The sequence below is a fragment of the Erinaceus europaeus genome, chromosome 9, assembly GCF_950295315.1.
Source record: "Erinaceus europaeus chromosome 9, mEriEur2.1, whole genome shotgun sequence".
Lineage (NCBI taxonomy): Eukaryota > Metazoa > Chordata > Mammalia > Eulipotyphla > Erinaceidae > Erinaceus > Erinaceus europaeus.
Genome location: NC_080170.1, coordinates 52,747,764 through 52,769,239, shown reverse-complemented (window position 1 = coordinate 52,769,239; position 21,476 = coordinate 52,747,764). Strand labels below are relative to the sequence as shown.

General features: G+C 38.7%; 1 protein-coding gene across 3 annotated transcripts in view; it reads left to right on the top strand.

Annotated features, from left to right (window-relative positions):
* Positions 1 to 21,476, top strand: part of RABGAP1L (RAB GTPase activating protein 1 like) — a 527,154-nt gene that overhangs the window by 299,274 nt on the left and 206,404 nt on the right. For all 3 annotated transcript variants that reach the window (XM_060197904.1, XM_060197905.1, XM_060197906.1), the window contains exon 14: positions 8,560 to 8,673. In XM_060197904.1, coding sequence (XP_060053887.1) covers positions 8,560 to 8,673 — 114 coding nt within the window. The remainder of the gene's footprint in view (positions 1 to 8,559; positions 8,674 to 21,476) is intronic.

The following is a 21,476-nucleotide window of genomic DNA, read 5'->3' as shown; positions in this document are numbered from 1 at the left end:
CACGGTTCGTGTTTGCCTTTAAATATTTTGGTTCATTGTACTATACAAAAATGTTGTGGGGGCTGGGTGGTGGCGCACCTGGTTGAGCCCCAGTCCCCACCTGCAGAGGGAAAGCTTTGCAAGTGGTAAAGCAGTGCTGCAAGTGTCTCTCTGTCTCTCTTTCTATCACCCCCTTCCCTCTCAATTTCTGGCTATCTCTATCCAATAAATAAATAAAGATAATTTTTTAAAAATTATGTTGTAAAGTGCAGGAATTTTTAAAAAGTATAAAGTTCAAGGAACAGATTTCTTTGTCTCTAAGTAATAATTAGCATTATAGATTTTGAAATAACAGTTATTTTCTCCACACAGAAGGTCAATTTAAGTAAGAAAATGAATTTTTGGGAGTCAGGTGGTGACACAGCGGGTTAAGTGCACATGGAGCAAAGCGCAAGGACCTACATAAAGATCCCGGTTGGAGCCCCCGCCTCCCCACCTGCAGGGGAGTCGCTTCACAGGTGGTAAAGCAGGTCTGCAGGTATCTTTCTTTCCCTCTCTCTGTCTTCCCTTCCTGTTTCCATTTCTCTCTGTCCTATCTAACAACAATGACATCAATAACAACAACAATAACTACATTAACAATAAAAAACAAGGACAACAAAAGGGAAAATAAATAAATATAATAATAAAAATTCTAAAATAGAAAGTGAATTTTTTTGCTGTGAATAATAAATGGGTTTATTATACTCATGATTTCTATAGTAAGTGCTTTAATAACAAAGTTTATGAAACATACTTTGCATTTTATTTATATACTTTTTACAATTTTATTGGGGGAGGGGTTAATGATTAACAGTATAGTTGTTTACACATGGTTACGGTTTCTCATTTCACCACGATAGGTGTCTTTGAAACACTGTCTTCCCCAACTTAAATCCTTTTCCACCATCATGCACCAGGATCCACCCCCGCCCCTCCCCTTACCCCCAACACCCTCATCCAGCACCTCTCTACCCTCCAGAGTACTTTGTTTTGGTGCAATATATCAAATCTAGTCCAAGTTTTGTTTGTTTGTTTGTTTTTCCCACTCTCTGAAGGGAGGTTAAGTCGGCATACTCTGCCACTGGAGGAAGACAGGTCCTGCAATGAGTACAGCCTAGAATGTTCCTAGCTATGATCACAGAATGTGAGCTCTACAGTGATGTACATGTTGCACAGGCTCCTGTGCTGAATATGGGCCCCAGATCAAATCGATGGGGATTACAATTAACAATATTTGTATACTTTTCCCATAATTGGGTGCTATTCTCTTTTCTGATCCAGCTTTCTATTCCTATTTCCAACTATGACACTATCTCCCCAGACAGCACCTTTGGCCCACCTGCATGTTAGCTGTCAGGCCCTGGCAAAAATTAGTAAAGTTATGGGCCCCTTGGAATATTCCAATCCAAGTTTTACTTTGTATTTCTGCTTTCTCTTATTGTTTCTTAAGTTCTGCCCATGGGTGTGATCATCCCATATTCTTTTTTTTTATATATTCTTTTTAAAAATATTTATTTATTTATTCCCTTTTGTTGCCCTTGTTTTATTGTTGTAGTTATTGTTGTTATTGATGTCATCATTGTTGGATAGGACAGAGAGAAATGGAGAGAGGAGGGGAAGACAGAGAGGGGGAAAGAAAGACACCTGCAGACCTGCTTTACCGCTTGTGAAGCAACTCCCTTGCAAGTGGGTTGCCTGGGGCTGGAACCGGAATCCCTATGACATCCTTGTGCTTTGCGCCATCTGCGCTTAACCTGCTGCGCAACCTCCCGACTCCCATATTCTTTTTTTTTTTATTATTGTTTTTTTCTTTATTGGGGGGAATTAATGGTTTATAGTCTACAGTCAAATACAGTAGTTTGTACACGCGTAACATTTTTCAGTTTTCCTCATAACAATCTAACTCCTCACCTAGGTCACGTTCCAGGACCTGTACACTTCACACACGCTGGAGTTTTTTGTTTTTTTTTCCTCCAGGGTTATCACTGGGGCTCGGTGCCTGCACTATGACTCCACTGCTCCTGGAGGCCATTTTTCCCATTTTGTTGCCCATGTTATTGTTGCCATTGCTGTTGTTGTATAGGATAGAGAGAAATCAAGAGAGGAGGGGAAGACAGAGGCGGCAGAGAAAGATAGACACCTGCAGACCTGCTTCACTGCCCAGGAGGCGGTGGTTCCTTGTACTGGTCCTCGCTTCACGCCATGTGCACTTAACCTACTGAGCTACCACCCAACCCCTATAGATACATTTTCTCCTATGTCCCCCAGCCCCACCTCTACTCCCACTTCTCATTGTCGTTATTGATCTTCCAAAGAGATTTTTTGGTTTGTTTGTTTTAGTTGAAGCTAAAATATAGTTTTTACCATTGACTTTTGTATCAGGCTTTGATTATGAGATATTTGGCAGCAAATGTATGTTAATACTTGAAAAACAGCTTGCTCACAATATAATCCAGTTGGCATTTATTTCTTTGCTTCCATATTATCCTTTGAGCGCTGAGATCTCATCCCACATTCAGGGAATAAAGACTGGCAATGATCTGACCTCTTTGTGTTACTCTTTCTAGCTCATGATTTTAATAGCACTTTTGAAACTAGTATGTACTTTTATGTTTTCTCCTTTCATCTCTGTCTCTTTGGACTTTTGGCAAACATCAAGGCACATAAGTCAGACCCACCACTGCAAACCCATCTGCTTTCAGGGATATGTAAGCCAACTAGTTTGTGATGTTTTACCATAGATCTAGCTCCAACATAGAACTAAAGGAGGATCCTGTGGAGGAAGAATAGAAAGCACATTATGAGGTCAAAAATTGTTTTAAAGCTCTGAATCATTTATCTGTTAAATGATTGTGATTATGCATGGCCTGCATTGACATTTTTAGAGTCAGTAACAAGTTGATAGTTATAAAATTGAAATGCTTTTGTAGTAGATAAAAAATAAAATAAGTTATAATTTAGATTTGACAATAGGAATTAATAGGAAAAATGCTGTTGGGCAGAAGAGATAGCATAATGGTTATGAAAACAAACTCATGTTTGAGGTTCTCATGTCCTAGGTTCAATTCCATATATCATCATAAACCAAAGGTGAGCAGTGCTCTGGTGGAAAAAAAAAAAAGAAAGAAAAGTGCTATCATAGTTGTAAAGAAGTATTGTAAAGCAAAGTTAAGATGTCCATTTACCAGGATTTTACCTTTTTTCTTTTTCTTTTCTTTTTTTTTAAATTTTTTTAGGACTTTACTTTTATGCTTCATTTGGTGCTAGGGTCACATGTGAAAGTCATTCTCACAAAAATCTCTTACCAGTTGTTGACAGCTGAGAAATTGTTTCATAAACAATTTCTTATCCAAACCTATCTCTCCCTGATTCTTGTTGACACTTGAATACTGTGTTCATTTTTTCATTTTTTAAAATTTTTTATTATCTTTATATATGTATTGGATAGAGACAGGGTAGGAAGAGGTAGAAGGAGAGAGACACCTGCAGCACTACTTCACCACTTGCAAAGCTTTCCCACTGCAGGTGAGGACTAAGGGCTCAAACCTGGTTCCTTTGTGTACTCAATCAGGTGCACCATCACCTGGAACCTTTATTATTTTTTTTTCTCATAACACTCAAGTAAATGGTGATTCTCTTTGAATAGGAATTAAGAGGATTATAAACATGTCAGAGCATAATGCTATATAACACTCTTAATAAAAGCTATAAATCAAATCTATTTAAAAACGGTCAAAAGTTGATTCAGTTACTTATATACCTTAGAGTTGATTTTTGGACTGATCTTCAACAAGATAAATTTTATCAGCTACTGGACTATGGATTTTAGAGACTGGTGTTAGGTTCTTTTTTTTGTTTATAGCTTTATTTATTTGGTATAAGAAGTGGAATGAGAAGGAAGGGAGAGAGAATCAGAGACACTACTCAATTCTAGCATAAAGTGTTACCAGCGCTTGAGTTTATGGATTCTAATAGTTCAGGCATGCTAGTTAACACTTTGATATATCCCTCAGCCAAATCAGTAAAATTACTCATTTATTTCACATGAGATCATTTCACATGGGAGAGAAACAGAGAAGCCTGAGCACCACTTTGGCATATGCAGCACCTTGGCTGTAATCCTGGAACATCAGACTTGCAAGACCTGTTCTGTGCCAGCTGAGCTATTTCATTTCCCAAAGCAGAATATGTTTCTTTGAAGATAAGTTGTCTTATGACTACATAGTTTGGAATTTAAATAAAAAATAGGACTATAGTGTATGTTGTTGGATAGGAGAAGGATAAAGGTCAACTTTTCCAAACCTCTCATTTAAAAAAAAATTTTTTTTAACAGAACACTGGTCAACCATGGTTTATGGTAGTGCTGGGGACTGAACCTAGCACCTTTGATACCTCAGGCACGAAAGTCTTTTTGTAATACCACTATTCTATCTCCCCAGCCCCAGTCCTCTCATTGTTAATCCTTGTTTTTTCTCGAGTCTGTTTGGCCCAACCTGACCCTGAAAGAAGATTATAGCTTCAGTAGAATTCTAGGTGAAGTTGGTCCTAAAGGGGGTATGCAGTAGTGACAGTGATGTTGGTGCTCTCTATAACCATGACTGTGACCGCAACCCATTTCTGATGCTCTTCTCAATTCTACTTTAAAATTTTTTTTAATTTTTATTTTTTATTTTATTTTATTTTATTTTCCTCCAGGGTTATTGCTGGGCTCGGTGCCTGCACCATGAATCCACCGCTCCTGGAGGCCATTTTTCCCCCTTTTTGTTGCCCTAGTTGTTGCAGCCTCGTTGCGGTTATTATTGCCATTGTTGACGTTGCTTTGTTGTTGGATAGGACAGAGAGAAATGGAGAGAGGAGGGGAAGACAGAGAGAGAGGGGAGAGAAAGATAGACACCTGTAGACCTGCTTCACCGCCCGTGAAGCGACTCCCCTGCAGGTGGGGAGCCGGGGGCTCGAACTGGGATCCTTACGCCGGTCCCTGCGCTTTGCGCCACGTGCGCTTAACCCACTGCGCCACCGCCCGACTCCCCCCCAATTTTTTTTATTTATAAAATGGAAATATTGACAATATCATAGGATAAGAGGGATATAATTCCACACAATTCCCACCACTGGAACTCCATATCCCATCCCCTCCCCTGATTGCTTTCCTATTCATTAACCCTCTGGGAGTATGGATCCAAGGTCCTTGTGAGATGCAGAAGGTGGAAGGTCTGGCTTCTGTAATTGCTTCCCCGCTGAACATGGGTGTTGACAGGTCGATCCATACTCCCAGCCTGTCTCTCCCCCTAGTAGGGTGGGGTTCCAGAGCACTGCTCAGCTCTAGCTTATTCTGTTTCCATAACCATCATTGCTATATTACCCCCACATTTTTCAATTTTAAAGTAATAATGGAAATGGTAACTTTGGTTTTTTGGTTTGTTTGAGTTTTTTTTTGTTGTTGTTAACTTTCTCTTCCATCGTATTCTGTATATTTTTATATATTCTGTATATATGTATATATATTCTGTATCTAGTATATTTTTTGACCTTCACCTGATGAAGGAGATCAATTAACAATGTAGAATAATAACTCATTTAATCTACAAAGTGAAATTACAGTAATTATTTCTTTAGCTAAGAGTAAGTAGGGAGAAAACTCCAGAGATAACATTTATTTAAACACACACACACACACACACACACACACACACACACACACACACACACACACACATCTTAATCATATGGTGATAGGTGGAAATAGGGTTTTTGGAAGAGATCATAATATATTTTATAAAGGCATAAAAGTATAGTGATGTACACATTTGTAGCTTATATAATATTACTGACAATTGCTACTTCAGTAATTTTTTTTTTCTTTTCCTCCTCCAGGGTTATTGCTGGGCTCGGTGCCTGCACCATGAATCCTCCGCTCCTGGAGGCCATTTTTCCCCCCCTTTTGTTGCCCTTGTTGTAGCTTCGTTGTGGTTATTATTATTGCCCTTGTTGACGCAATTCGTTGTTGGATAGGACAGAGAGAAATGGAGAGAGGAGGGGAAGACAGAGAAGGGGAGAGAAAGATAGACACCTGCAGACCTGCTTCACCGCCTGTGAAGCGTCTCCCCTGCAGGTGGGGAGCCGGGGGCTCGAACCGGGATCCTTACGCTGGTCCCTGCGCTTTGCACCACATGCGCTTAACCCACTGCGCCACCGCCCGACCCCCTTCAGTAATTTTTTAACTGATGAAATAAAATATGGTCTTGTCAATATTTTCATTTTATAAATAAATTTTAATAATAGGTCAGTCAATAAAAATCCTAAGGGACATTTTGTGATTTTGTTGTTGTTGTTGTTTGTGTATGTCTTCTGGACCTCCACCTCCCCAGATCCTTACCCCACTAGGGAAAGAGAGAGACAGGCTGAGAGTATGGATCGACCTGTCAATGCCCATGTTTAGCAGGGAAGCCAGACCTTCCACCTTCTGCATCCCACAATGACCTTGAATCCATACTCCCAGAAGGTTAAAGAATAGGAAAGCTATCAGGGGATGGGATGGGATATGGAGTTCCGGTGGTGAGAATTGTGTGGAATTGTACCCCTCTTATGCTATGATATTGTCAGTATTTCCATTTTATAAATAAAAAATTTTAAAGTGATTTCACTACTAAGGGCTGACTTTTTCAGTCAGACAGACAGAAACCACAGCACCAGTGTTTCTACCAATGTCTTGGTAACCCTCCAACTGTAGTGCTAGGGCTCAGATCAAATCTGGACTGAGGGCATGATATGGCACATACCTTGTTGAGCTATATTTCCCCTGTGACTTTTCAGTATTATGCAAAGTTACTTTCTAGGAATTTTTGAGCCATTTCCTTTCTGTGAATCAGAATATGGTACCATTTAAACACAAAATGATGCCAAATGAGTAGAGTTTCTAGGAAATTTAATCCAGTGATTTCTGTCCCTTAAGATTTTAAAAAGTACAAAAAGAGCCAACCACTTGGCACATGTTTGTCCCTGAAATAGTTCAACTGTGGTAGTAATGCTATTTTTACTGGTTATCTTTTCAAATAATTTATAAATAGAAATCCTTCTATTGGAAAAAAATCTGGGTAATAAAAACTTTCTTTTACTGGCTATCAGATTCCCCAATTTGTCAGATTAGATAAGGCATATATTTCTCTTCATATTTGCCTTTACATTGACCTTGTTCTGTACTCTCACTTCACTCTCAAATTTTGTTCTTCAAAAATATTCATTTATCTTAATAAATATAAACTTCATATATTTTCAACTTATGTTAATTTTTAATCCTATTTTCAGTTTTAGCATTTCATTTCTGCAGGCCACAGAAAATCTCCTCTGACTGATTTATAATGTGTTTTGTGTCTGTTAGTAAATGTAGAACTGTGGATTGTGTCCTTTCTCCACATGATATGGGATCTAATTACCACCCAGCGTGAAATAGCAGTTGAAGTGGAAAAAGACATCAAGAATAGGCACTGACTGACTTAGAATTAATCAGCTCCTTTTTTCATATGTTCTTATCAGCTAGACAGAAGGAGAAAGAGCCTTTGTTGAAATAAATTATAAATATTTATTTTCCTTACTTGATTTTAACTGAGACAAGCTTTGCTCAAATACAAAAGGACATTACACAACACTTTTCATTTGAAATAGTAGTCTTTAATGCTTCCTTAAATTGTGAAAAACATTTGCATCATCAAACTTGCTGGAAATAAATTGAACCTATTTGAAAGTATTTATCATCATAAAGATTAAGACATTGCAGTTTGGGAACTTCTTATTTGATAGAGTAAAATAAGTAGCTAATATAGCAGGGAAAACTATTAATACTTATTTTTCAAGTTATGGTGATTTAAAATTTCATCAGATTGTCAGAAAATTAAGGTTAAATAACATGTGTTATAGACATGGTGTGGAAAAACACCTACTCTACCATTATACCAATCTGCAAGGAAGTACCTTTATCAAACAAGAAAGTGCAAATACCATTATGACCTAGCAATTCTACCTCTTGGACCCTTTCTTTGAATATGTGTGTACAAAATATTCCTAGTGACATTTGTAACGTAAGTTGAATAAATGAAAAACATTGATCATTAAGTAGAATGTAAATTATGATATATTTGTATTCAAATTAGCTCATCCTTTTTAAGAGCTGTTCTTAAAAAGAATAAGATACATTTGTATGTGTTGATAAGAAACATTTAATATGTTGTTCTGTTAAGGGAGTAGAGCAGATATTTTGCTTCTGTTTGTGCTTCAAAAAGCAGGAGATAGAAGTGTATATATAGAACTTCTCTTCTGTCCTGTTTACATGCATTCATAACTGTGTCAATAAATTGTGAAAGGATAAAAGGAAAACCTTTGGTAGTTTTGGTCTCTGGTGAGTCAGCCTACTGATCTGGATTAGAAGAAGGCACGTTGGGGAAGCATTAACGTTTTGTTTTTCAAGTCTTTTCTCACTATGTATGCATTTTTTCATAATTAACAATTTAAAATTAATGACCAGGCCTATTTTTTTTTTCTTAGGACTCAGCCCAGGAGAGTGTTATTACTCGGGACATTCATCGTACATTTCCTGCACATGACTACTTTAAAGACACTGGAGGGGATGGCCAGGAGTCTCTTTACAAAATCTGTAAGGTAGGTGCCATCTTATCTTCTAACTTACTTCATGCAACTTTTTTTTTTTTTTTTTTTTTTGGAGTCCAGTTTTGTTGTTAAAATTCGGAGGCTCCAGCTGGCTGGGCTAGCTTCACTGGCGGGTAACAGAGACTGGAGGACACACGGCTGGGCAGGGAAGCTGTATTTCTTTATTCAGGAACCACGATTCATAAACTAACCCAAACTAATCACCAAACAGAACTCAGCTGCATCCTTCCCCCGCAGAGGCGCCAAGCACTCTCGAATCTGGAACTCTCTCGGGGTTCCTTGGGGCGGGGACAAGCGGGCCCGTGAAAACTAGCAGGACTGAACCAATTTTCTTGGCAGGGGGAGAGCATACAACACAGTTTGAGGTCCTCAGGCTTGTTTTCTGTCTTTATTTTTCTTTTGCACTGTAATGGACACCCCAGTTCTGAATCTGGAAGGTGACTGAAGCTGCATGTACATGCTTCTTCATGGGAGAATGTACAGTGCTGCCTCTACGGCCAGCAGGAAAATAGAATGTCCTCAGAGACAAATTTCCGTAATGGCTCCAATGAATGTCAGTGCCTCCTTCTGATGAGATGGTGTAAGGAGGACTCAAAACTTTACATCAGGCTCAACCTGACGCTGTTGACTGGCTACGGAAGAAGGGCAAACGCTAGAAGAAGAAGAAGTCAGCTACAGTTCTTAAGAGTGGATAGGAGTGAGCAGTGTGTCACTTGCTGTTGATGACTGGCAAGTTTACTGATGTCCATATTCTCTGACTTTTGTCACCTCATTTCTTTTAAGTCTCATGCTCCACTCTGAAAATTCTACCACATTGGAAAGCTGGAAGAAAATTATCTTTTATTTAAAATTATTTTACTGGGAGGTTAAATAATTACAGCACATTTGTCTATACATGTGTATGGTTTTCCATTTCTGTGTAATAGGTGCTTGCTACATACTCTTAGCCCCCCTCATCAAGGACTCCAAACTCCTTCTCCCTACAGACCCACTGTTCCATTCCTTCCCTAGAGTCCCTTGTTTTGGTTCAGTACACCACCCTCAGTCCAAGTTTCATCCTGTGTTGCCCCTTTCTAACTGTTTCCCAAGTTCCACTTGCATGTGGAGTAATCCCATATTTATCCCTCTTTTTCTGACCTATCCCTCCAAAATTTTTCCTTCTGTTTCCAGTGAAGGTGATGCAAAGATTAAAATGTTACAGTTTCTGTTCTGATGTCTAGGTTTTTGATATTTGGCCTTGATTCACCAACATTCGTTATATAATGCTGTCCTTTCTGCTTTCCCTTTTCCTATATGTTTGCTCAGATTGTTGCTGTTATTTCAGTTCCCATTTCTATTTCACCATTTCTGTTATCTCATTTGGAGTTAGAGTTCCTTTAGTTCTTTTCCTGTAGGACTCTTTTCAGTAATCTTGCAAGACAGGGTTGGTGGTGGTGAATTCCTTTAGTTTTTGTATGTTTGGGAAGCTTTTGATTTCTCTTTCATATTCGAATGAAAGTTTGGCAGGATAGAGTACACATGGCTTATAATTCTTATCTTTTAATACTGTAAAAATGCCTTTCCACTCCTTTCTTGCTTCTTAGGTTTTGAGTTGAAAAATCTGGTAAGAGCCTGATGGTTCTCCCTCTGTCTGTCAGCTTCTTTTTTTCCCGTGCAGTCTGCAATATTTCTTCCTTGTCCTTACTTTTGGAAAGTGTTACTATTATGTGGTCTTGGCTTTGGCTTCTTGGGATTCAGTAGTTTTCATCTTCCTCTATGTCTATATTTTGACCATTGCCTAGATATGGAAAGTTTTCTGCAATAATTTCTTTAAATATACTCTCTACTGCTCTCTTCCTCTTCATCCTCAGGCACACCAATAACTTTCAATTTTTTTTCTCATGGAGTCAGCTATTTCACAGAGAATTACTTTGTTTGTTGTAAACCTTTCTTTCTTCAGCAGCTCTATACTCCGAGAGTGTGGTGATTTTATCTTGTAACTCTGCTATTCTATTCTCAAGCTGATATATTCTGATACAACTCCTCTTAGGTAGGTCTTTATGTGGTCCAATGTTTTTTATACTTCTCTGTGAATTTCTTAGCTCTTTGGTGAAGATCTCTTTGGACTCTATAATTTGCCTTTGTATGCTATGGTTGGTGTCTTGGATTGTCCTCATAATTTTCTTTCTTTCTTTCTTTCTTTCTTTCTTTCTTTCTTTCTTTCTGTCTGTCTGTCTGTCTGTCTTTCTTTATTTCTTTCTCTCTTTCTTTTGCCTCCAGGGTTACTGTTGGGGCTCGGTGCCTGCATTACCAATCACTAATTCACTGTTCCTGGTGGCCATTTTTTCCGTTGTTGTTGTTCAATAGGACAGAGAGAAGTTGAGAGCGGAGGGAAGATAAGAGAGAGGAAGAGGAAGATAGACACCTGCGGATCTGCTTCACTGCCCGTGGAGCAACCCCCCTCTAGGTGGGGGGAACCAGAGGCTCAAACCAGGGTCTTTGCTCTGGTCCTTGCACTTTGCACTGTGTACACTTATCCTGGTGTGGTACTGCCTTTTTTTTCTTTTTTTAAAAAAAACATTTTTTCACCTCCAGGGGTTACTGCTGGGGCTCGGTGCCTGCATTGTGAATGCACTGCTCCTGGAGGCTATTTTTTCCCTTTTGTTGCCCTTGTTGTTTATCATTGTTGTTATTATTATTGTTATTGCTGTTGTTGTTGTTGGATAGGACAGAGAAATCGAGAGAGGAGGGGAAGACAGAGGGGGAGAGAAAGATAGACACCTGCAGACCTGCTTCATTGCCCATGAAGTGACCCTCCTGTAGGCTGGAACCAGGATCCTTACTCGGTCCTTGTGCTTCGCCTGGCCCCTATATTTACATTTTTAAAAAGTATTTATTTATTTATTCCCTTTTGTTGCCCTTGTTGTTTTATTGTTGTAGTTATTATTATTGTCATTGTTGGATAGGGCAGAGAAAAATGGAGAGAGGAGGGAAAGACAAAGATAGACACCTGCAGACCTGCTTCACCTCTTATGAAGCGACTCCCCTGCAGGTGGGAATCGGGGGCTTGAACCAGGATCCTTACGCCGGTCCTTGTGCTTTGTGCCACATGCGCTTAACCCGCTGCACTACCACCTGACTCCCTATATTTACATTTTTAATAGCAGTTGTAAAAAAACTGGCCTGTGTATGCTAAATAGCACTAATATGTAATTATACAAAAGGCACAGCTTTCACTGAAGTCCTTCTTGCATGTTGGTGGTACTCTACTCGTCTCTTTTCCTTTCATCCAGCCATTTTTGAGGATTGCAAATATATTTTATTCTAATAATAGACTGATCACAAATCTGTCTTCATTTGTGCATATAATTGTTGGTTAGAACTGTATAAATAGTTTAGAATAAGAGAGTATATTGCTTTCTGGAAGGTGATACACATCGTGTAGTTTTTAAACTGTCAAAAATTGAACTACACAAAGATTTATAATATATTCATTATGTGCTTTTAGAAAACAAAAATGATTATTTAAAAATTTCTACTGGTTTTGAAATTCTGCAGACTAATTAGCTTCTGTCTTATGTAATGAATATAACAAAATTTATATAGTTTCTCAGTTTATTTAGAAGTCTTCTTGCTTATGATATATGTTGCAATATTTTCCTCCTTGGAATTTAGTATATTTTCAGCCAATCAGTGACTTTTTCCTATGTTTTTCTCTTATTGAATCTAGTTACATTTTTTCCCCACATAACTCAAAACAGATGGTTGTGTATACTTGTAGCCTTTGACTTACAATTCCGTTCTAAAAGCAGTATTTACCACATTACATAATATTTAGAGGGGGAATAACTGCAACATTACTAAACATGAAGATAATCATTCTAGATAATATATTGAAAAGATATTATTCTGGTGGCCAGGCGGTGCACACCCAGACACTTCACAAGTGGTGAAGCAGGTCTGCAGGTCTCTCCCTCTCTCTCTCTCTCCCTGTTCTCATTTTCTCTCTGTCCTAGCCAATAAAATAGAAAGAAAGAGAAAAAAAATAACAGAAGAAAAGCAAATAGCTGCTGGGAGCGGTGGATTTATAGTGCTGGTATGGAGCTCCACCCTAGTGGTAATAAAAAAAAAGTTATTATATCCCTTGCTTTGGTGTTACAGATGATAATCCAACTATGAACTTATTAAAAATATTTATTAGTACAGTCACATAGCTTGTATAGCCATTTTATAGTATCCATGTATATTATGTAACATGAGTAGACAGTTCTAAAATTCTTTCTGAGTGAAGAATATCATTAAAAAAATGTAGTTCTAGGGGATCAGGCGGTAGCACAGCAAGTTAAGCGCACATGGTGCAAAGCACAAAGACTAAGGATTCAGTTTGAGTCCCCGGCTCCCCACCTGCAGATGGGTCACTTCACAAGTGGTGAAGCAGGTCTGCAGATATCTATCTTTCTCTCCTCCTCTTTGCCTTCTCTCCTGTCTCCATTCGCAGTGCCAGCACCAAGCCCCAACAATAAACCTGGAGGCAAAAATAAAATAAAATAAAATAGCAGAGTAGCTTAAGTTGGACTGACTTGTGAACAGGTATAGAGCAAAATGTCATATAAAAACATTTAAAAATTCAAGATAGCGAAAAAACATTTTAAGTGTGGTAATATGATACTAAGATACATACAAACCATAAACATAATTTCACAACAGTCTTTGGTATTAGAGGATTGGAGGTGAGATGAAAATGTAAGGGTAAGATGACCAGAGGACCCTGAACTTTCAATTCCATCTGGAGAGAGAAGAGGGTGGGGGGGTTGGTGGTGGTGACAGGGGTGAAGGACTCTCAGAAGTAGTAGGTGCGACTTAGAAAGGAAGAGAAGGGGGTGGGGTATTGCATAATGGTTAGACTTTCATGCCAGAGGCTCTCAAGTCCTATGTTCAGTCCCCCACACTGCCATAAGCCAGAGCTGAGCTGAGCAGTACTCTGGTAAAAAAAAAAGAAAAAGAAAGAGAAAAAGAAAGAAAGAAAGAAAGAAAGAAAGAAAGAAAGAAAGAAAGAAAGAAAGAAAGAAAGAAAGAAAGGAAGGGAGAAAGGAAGGAAGGGCAGGACCATAGAGAAATGGAGAAATATATGTAAATATAGATAGATAGTTATAGAAATAATAGTCAACTTACATCGGTGATCTTGGGAGAACTAATGTAATTTCCAATGGAAGGAATGGGGACACAGAACTCTGTTGGTAGGAAAGGTTTGGAATTATACCCGTTATCTTATAATTTTATAGATCATTATTAAATCACTAATAAAAAAAGTGTAAGAGACTCCAAACTTACTGATGTCCTACAATGTAGGCCAATTGGTTTGTAAACAATACATTTCTTTTCACTTACTAATATATAATTATTTAGTATATCAGTGAATATCTAGCTTCATTATGTAGTGCGTTGCATGGTGATTAACTTGTAAATAATAGAATATACTTATGTGGAATTTAGAATTGACTATTCTCATGTTTGTGCCTCTGTTTCTCTTTTCATTCTTTATCAAATTTGATCCAGTTTTTCATTTTTTAAGTAAAAACTACCGTGTGTGGCTTTTAAGGCCTCTGACTATGGCCTGCCTAATCTATGGTTTTTTTTTCTAGATTAATATGTAGCATCACACCTTTCACTATTGCCAATGTACCTTTGAGTTTCCACGTAGATACTTGTACAAAAATATTTTTTCTTCTTGTGACTGATGAAAATAGCTAAGCTGTTAGAACATCTGTGTTTCATGCTTCAATTTCCCCATTGAATCCCCAGCAGTGATTGTATTGGAATGGAACATTGGCTTGTTTTTTTCTCTCTTTTCTCTATGTCATGTGAAGTTCTCATCCTTTCCTTGCTTCTGATTGTAATAACTTCAAGGCATAAAGTTATTAAGTATTATTGGTTTCTGTATGTAGTATGTTGGGCAATATGCCAGCTTCCCCCTGCTTAACTCTGTGGTCTGTTTATATAACCACTGTTACCTGGGAACAACCCTGCCTACAGGACATTGGTTTAATCCCCACTGGTTCATACTCTCTTTTTGCTCTGCCCCCTCTCCTAGACACACCCTGATTTCCACCACTCTATTTTTGCTCCACCCTTTCTACATCACATCCTGTTTCCACCCTACTTGGTAAGTATATATACAGCTGCTATTCTGATTGAACACACTTGGGATTGCCTTCCAGCTTCAAGAGTCCCAGAGTCTCTCTCCTGCGATGCTAGCCTGGCACGGGTTCCTGATCCCTCTCCCATGCAGCATCCTAGGTTGGCTCCAGTTGAGTTCTCTCCAACCTAGAGAGCACTTGCTTGGGAAGAAGCACCCTCAGGCTTTCCTGGGATCTGGCGCCCAAACAGGGACCGGCAGTAGTACATACAGAAACCCTATGAGTTGCAGTCTGGGAAGTTGTGCAGTGGATAAAGTGTTGGACTTTCAAATATGAAGTCCTGGGTGAGATCCCTGGCATTGCAGATGCTGGAGTGATGCTCAGGTCCTCCCCCTGCTCCTCTACTCTCTAGCTTATAAATAAGTAAGCCTTTAAAAAGTAAAGAAGAAACCAAATGAGCTACTTTACCATGTATATGATACAGGTTTGAGTCTTGCCTCACCACATTGAAGTACACTTTGGTGCGTGGTTTCTTTCCCTCTTTCTATTTTCCTCTTTCTCACTCTTTCTATTTGAAGAAAAGTCAGCCCAGCACATCAGAGCCATAGGAGGTGTGGGGTGGGGTGTGAAGGGGAGAAGACATCAACTCTAGTTTCAACGATATGCAAGTATAACTTTGTAGTTGAAAGTTTTCTGTGACTCGGGTGAAATGAGAAATTATCTGAACTGTCAGATAGGAAGGAAAGCTTTTAAAAACTTGCTGTTGTATTTTAATGGCTCTGCCAATTTCAGTTTTTGACTCTTAGTACCTTTTTTTCAGAATGGGAGGACATCAAGTTGGCTCAAAGCTTATTTTGTTGTCATAAATTTAGGTGTGGAAGTAGAACTGTGAAGTGTAATAAGAGAAAAAAGAAAAGGTCAGCAAAACATCTCACTTGGATAGTACACTTGCTGTGCCGTGCATATGACCCAGTTTCCAGCCCAGCCACTGGATTGAAGGAAACTTTGGTGCTATGGTGTCTTTCCCTTTCAATCTTTTGTCTCTTTCCTCCTAATGAGGTCAACTCAGCGTGGGACACACACACCCCCCAAATATTATTAGTACTTTTACACACACACACACACACACACAGGCACACACACACCCCAAATATTACTAGTACTTTTCCAGCTTACATATGATATAAAAATCTGTGTTCTGTTTCAAGACAAATTGGCATAGTTTAATGACTGAACATTAGGAAATGTGGTTCTAGTTTAGATTACTCCTCTAAGCACATCTAAAACTTCAGGAAAATCAGTTTGTTAATTTCCTACTTGGTAAAAGTGGAGGATCTAATAAGATTATTCTAATTTGCTCTGATCTGTCTGGTAGTTTTTTGTTTTTTTTCCTGGACAGAGGAGTTGGTATAATGGTTATTCAAATAGAAATAGACTCTTTTTAAGAAATATATTTATTTATTCCCTTTTGTTGTTCTTGTTTTATTGTGGTTATTATTGTTTTTGTAGTTATTGTTATTGTTGGATAGGACAGAGAGAAATGGAGAGAGGAAGGAGGGGAAAACAGAGAAGGGGAGAGAAAGACACCTGCAGACCTGCTTCACCGCTTGTGAATCGACTCCCATGCAGGTGGGGAGCTGGGAGCTCGAACCGGGATCCTTGTGCTAGTCACTACACTTTGTGCCATGTGTATTTAACCCACTGTGCTACTGCCCAACTCCCTCAAATAGATTCTTATGCCTGAGGCCCTAAAGTCCCAGGTTCAATCCCCTGCACCACCATAAACCAAATTTGAGCAATGCTTTGTTAAGAAAAAAAGGAGGGGTGATATACATATATACTTTTCTCCTAAATATAACGGGGAATTTAACAGGTAATTCCTATGTATTATCTCTGACTCTCAATACCAAAGTCATTAAATGAGTGAATTTGGAGACTTTACCTAGTTTTATGTTTGTACTCTTGGTGTGCAGTTTAATTTAGGGCATGCTGTTTCTTCATACTTTCTGATTAAAGCAACTGCATTCTGAAAAAGAGGCTACTTCTGTGAATTAAGTGGGAGGAATTAACTATATTACAGAGATCAGTACCTTTGTTCATCAGAGCTAATACTTTGATAATATAACAACTTGGAGAAGGACAAAAATAAACTTAAATTCTGCTTTATTCAATGTTTTTCTCAAAATAAAATTGAATTTACTATAAAGCATTTCAGGTTCTTGGAATCTGACTAGCCTCAGAGTGAGAACTCTGATATAGAGTGCACATCATTTGGGTCAGAATACATTCAAAAGGATTTAATTTAGAGCAGTCCCTTGGGGAGACCAGACAAGCCTTGGAGAATCCAGCAGGCCTTTCTATATTCTGTGCACTTTCTCTCTCTCCCTGGAGTTTCTAGTATGTCATTTTGAATTACAGTTTCATTCTAAGATGGATCTAAATAGGAGAATGCTGAGAAATCCAATGCATCTTTGGTAGTGGGACCAGGTGCAGTGACTTAAGTGGTTTTAGAAGACCTTGAGAGATAGTGGAGTAGTCTCATACAGATTAGTTCCCTTACAGAAAATTCTTTCAGGTCATACAAGGTGTAAAGAACATCCCTAATGTTCCACTGTTGACCTATACAATCACCCAATGGTGGGGACATGTAGACACTGGTTCAGAAAACACATCTGTACATGTTCTTATCTCATCCCATAGCTACTTGTCTAGGCGATGGAATTCCCTACATTTGTATAGGCAAGGTCCAGAGAAATTGAATTATTCACCTAAAATTTCATAACTACTAAATGGCAGAGACCAACTTGAGTCCAGATCTGTGTATTAAAGTTTTGTAACCTTTATGGTATTGTAGACTGTATAACATACTAGTAACATAATATTTGGGACTTTTAGATTTGGTATTTATTTATTTATCTTTTTATTTATTTTAAAAAGACATTAACAAAACCATAGGATACGAGGGTTACAACTCCACACAATTCCCACCACCAGATCTCTATATCCCACCCCCTCCCCTGATAGTTTTCCTATTCTTTATCCCTCTGGGACTATGGATCCAAGGTCATTGTGGGTTGCAGAAGGTGGAAGGTCTGGCTTCTGTAATTGCTTCCCCGCTGAACATGGGCATTGACAGGTCGATCCATACTCCCAGTCTGCCTCTCTCCCTAGTAGGGTGGGGCTCCAGGACACATTCATGGGATCTTCTGTCCAGGGAAGTCTGGTCGGCATCATGCTGGCATCTGGAACCTGGTGTTTGAAAACAGAATTAACATACAAAGCCAAACAAATTGTTGTACCATTATGGACCTGAAGGCTGAAATAGTACAGATGAATTGTTGGGGGGGTACTCACTGCAGACTATTGTGTACTTCTGCTTTCAAGTATGTATTTTGCCCTAGTTTATGGATATGTGTGAACAAATGCTCTATCTCAGGGGACGTGGTCTATATTTAGGTTTTGGGACTTTGTTAGGAAGTGAGCCACCTGGAATGGAATTAGAGAATACTATGAAAGGAAAGGTCTCACCGAGTAATGAAGCTGAAGGGTTGTCATTCCACACCTGAAGTCTCAGGACACAGTCTGAGCTGAAGCATGTTGAGTTAGGTTGCAATCGGTGGATGTAATATTATTTGATATGAATTGAGAGAAGCATGTAGGACCCTAAGCACCCTAAGGTTCTAGGACTAGGGGAAATATAGGCTCTAGGAAATGTGAGGTTCCTGCTGTCTTAGGGTTCAAGAAGACAATGGATAGTTATTGTTATTGTCACATTATTTGGCAATTGGGTTAACTTTGAAAGGTCCCTTTGTTAGGGTTTGCTGTATAATACCCAGCATCTTGTATATAGCTGTGCCATAAGTTGCTTCTGTTCTACCTGGTCTAGGCTTTTGAGTCAACATATCAAAGACTCAGCCTATATATTAAAAAGACTCAGTCTGTGTTTTAAAAAGTTTGAGACATACAATCAATTTTCCCCCTCTCATATTAATTGAATAGTGATTTATATGACTACAGTTTAATAGAAGTGTACATAAACACCATTCCCACCACAAAAAGACTGTGTCCCATCTCCCCCCCCTCCCCAGGAAGCCAAATGTCCACCCTCCCCCTCACCACAGGGTTTTTACTTTGGTGCCCTACTCTCAATTTAGTCAGATCCTGCTTTTAGTTTCCCTTTCTCAACTTCTGTTGATGAGTGGGATCATCCCATACTCATCTTTATCTAGTAACATAATATTTGGGACTTTTAGATTTTTTTTTTTTTCCCAGAGCACTGCTTAGCTCTGCTTATGCTGGTGCAGGGGACTGAACCTGGGACTTTGGAGCCTCAGGCATAAGTCTGTTTGCATAACCATTATGCTATCTACCCTTGCCCTAGATTTGGTCCTCTTTAATATACATCCTAGCAGGATAAGCTTTCTATGAAACAGAACTCAACTGAGAAGATATTAATTTTATTTTACATGTGGATTTTTTTTTCTTTTGAAACTCACAGGGAAAAGGTCAGGTTTGTGAAACTGGAGTCCTGGAAGGAGACAGAGTGATTTGCAGCACTTCTGAAAGTATCTAAAATGATGTTTAAAATTTCTGTATGTGTTTGGTACTGTCAGACCTTCTCTTGAATTAGCTTTGTAGATTCCACGATGCCAGTCTTTTCAACTGAAAGGCTACTTGACGCCATCACAGCTTTTCTAAAATAAAGTCGAAGGGCTGGATTATGAGGATGATAAAAATATGTGAAATTACAGTACAGGCATTAGCGTGTATCCTTAGGATGTGATCATAGTCCCTCTTTTTAGTAAATAATATTCTTTTTTTTGGAAGAAGAGAATGGCAATATTACTTTGTATGATTGAAAGGAAAAATGAACCAAAGACACAAAACACTAGGAACCTTTGAATAAGATGTTTCTTGCAGAGTCTCCTAAATATCTCTGTAACACCCTCTTAACAAGTCTTCTTCCTGCATTTTTTAAAGATTTAGGGAGAGTGTGAATCTAAACTACTTTCCTTTTTCCCATCTGCTCAATTTTATTTGTCCAACTTCCCTGTGAAACCAGTCCTACCCACTTCTGTCCATGGTGATTTATAGATTAAAGTCATGTGTAAAATTTAGATTATTATAGTATTTTAAACATTATCTGATTAGTTTCATTTACATCTTTTCTGAAGTCTGTGAAGTTTTGAGAGAAGAGACTATCTCTTTGTATGGATATACCAAAGATTTGTTTGTTTGTTTGTTTATACACTCTTCTGGTTAGGGCTGCCTCAACTATTTCCAGTTTGGGATTTTATTCTAAACAGAATGGCTAAGAATATATCCATGTCCCTTTACCAGTCTTTTCCTGTGTACATTTGCATTAATTTTCTCCTAGGTAAATACATAAATGTGAAATTGCTGTGTCATAAGGTGAGGTATATTGAGTTTTCTAGGAAACTACCTAACCATCTTAACAAACTAGTTTAACTTTATCACATTTCTTTTTTTTTAATTAATTAATTTATTTATTTCCCTTTTGTTGCCCTTTTTTTATTGTTGTAGCTATTGTTGTTGTTACTGATGTCGTCATTGTTGTTGGATAGGACAAAGAGAAATGGGGAGAGGAGGGGGAAGACAGAGAGGGGGAGTAAGACACCTGCAGACCTGCTTTACCGCTTGTGAAGCGACTCCCCTGCAGGTGGGGAGCTGGGGGCTCAAACCTGGATCCTTTTGCCGTCCTTGCACTTTGCACCACGTGCGCTTAACACACTGTACTCCCACCCGACTCCCAACTTTATCACATTTCTACCAACAATGCTTGAGAATCCTGAGGATACCAACATTTGATGTTAACTATTTTTTTGTTTGTTTTTAAGTTTTTGGTGGATATGTAGTATCTCATTGTGAATTTAATTTCATTTTAATATAATAACTGATGCTGCTGAACACCTAGTTAGGTTTTTATTGACCATTCAATGATCCTTTTTTTGTATTTTTTTTTTTTTTTGCCTTCATGGTTATTGCTGGGACGCTGTGCCTGCACTATGAACCCACTGTTCCTGTCGGCCATTTTTTCCATTTTTGTTGGATAGGACAGAGAGAAATTGAGAGGGGAGGGGGAGATGGGGGAGAGGAAAATAGACAACTGAAGACTTGTTTCACGCTTGTGAAGTGTCCCCGTCCACGCCCCTTAGGTTGGGAGACAGGGACTCACACTGGGATCCTTGGGCAGGACCTTTCACTTTGTACTATGTGTGCTTCACCCAGTGTGCCACCATCCGGCTCCCTTTTTGTAAATTTTTTTTCTAGTCTGTCCATTTTAAAGCTGGGTTTTGTAACATTGAATTGTAGGAACTTTTTAAATATTCTGATTCCTGGAGATATTTGCAACTATCTTCCCAGTCTGTGGTTTACTTATATAAAGATAGATAAAATATTTGCCAAAATGTGATTGATTTCTGGAGATTTGAAGTTTTTTCCCTTTATTATTATTTTTTATTGGGAGGTTAATAGCTTACATTACAGTTATTGACACATGGGTACAATTTCTCATCTCACCAAGATAGGCGTCTGCAAAGCACTCCCATCCTCATTAGGTCCCTCATCATTTACCAGGACCTGAAAGCCTCCCTCTTCCTCTTGCTGTCCTCTTTCCCCAGGATCCTTTGCTTTGGTGCAGTACACCAAACCAGTCCA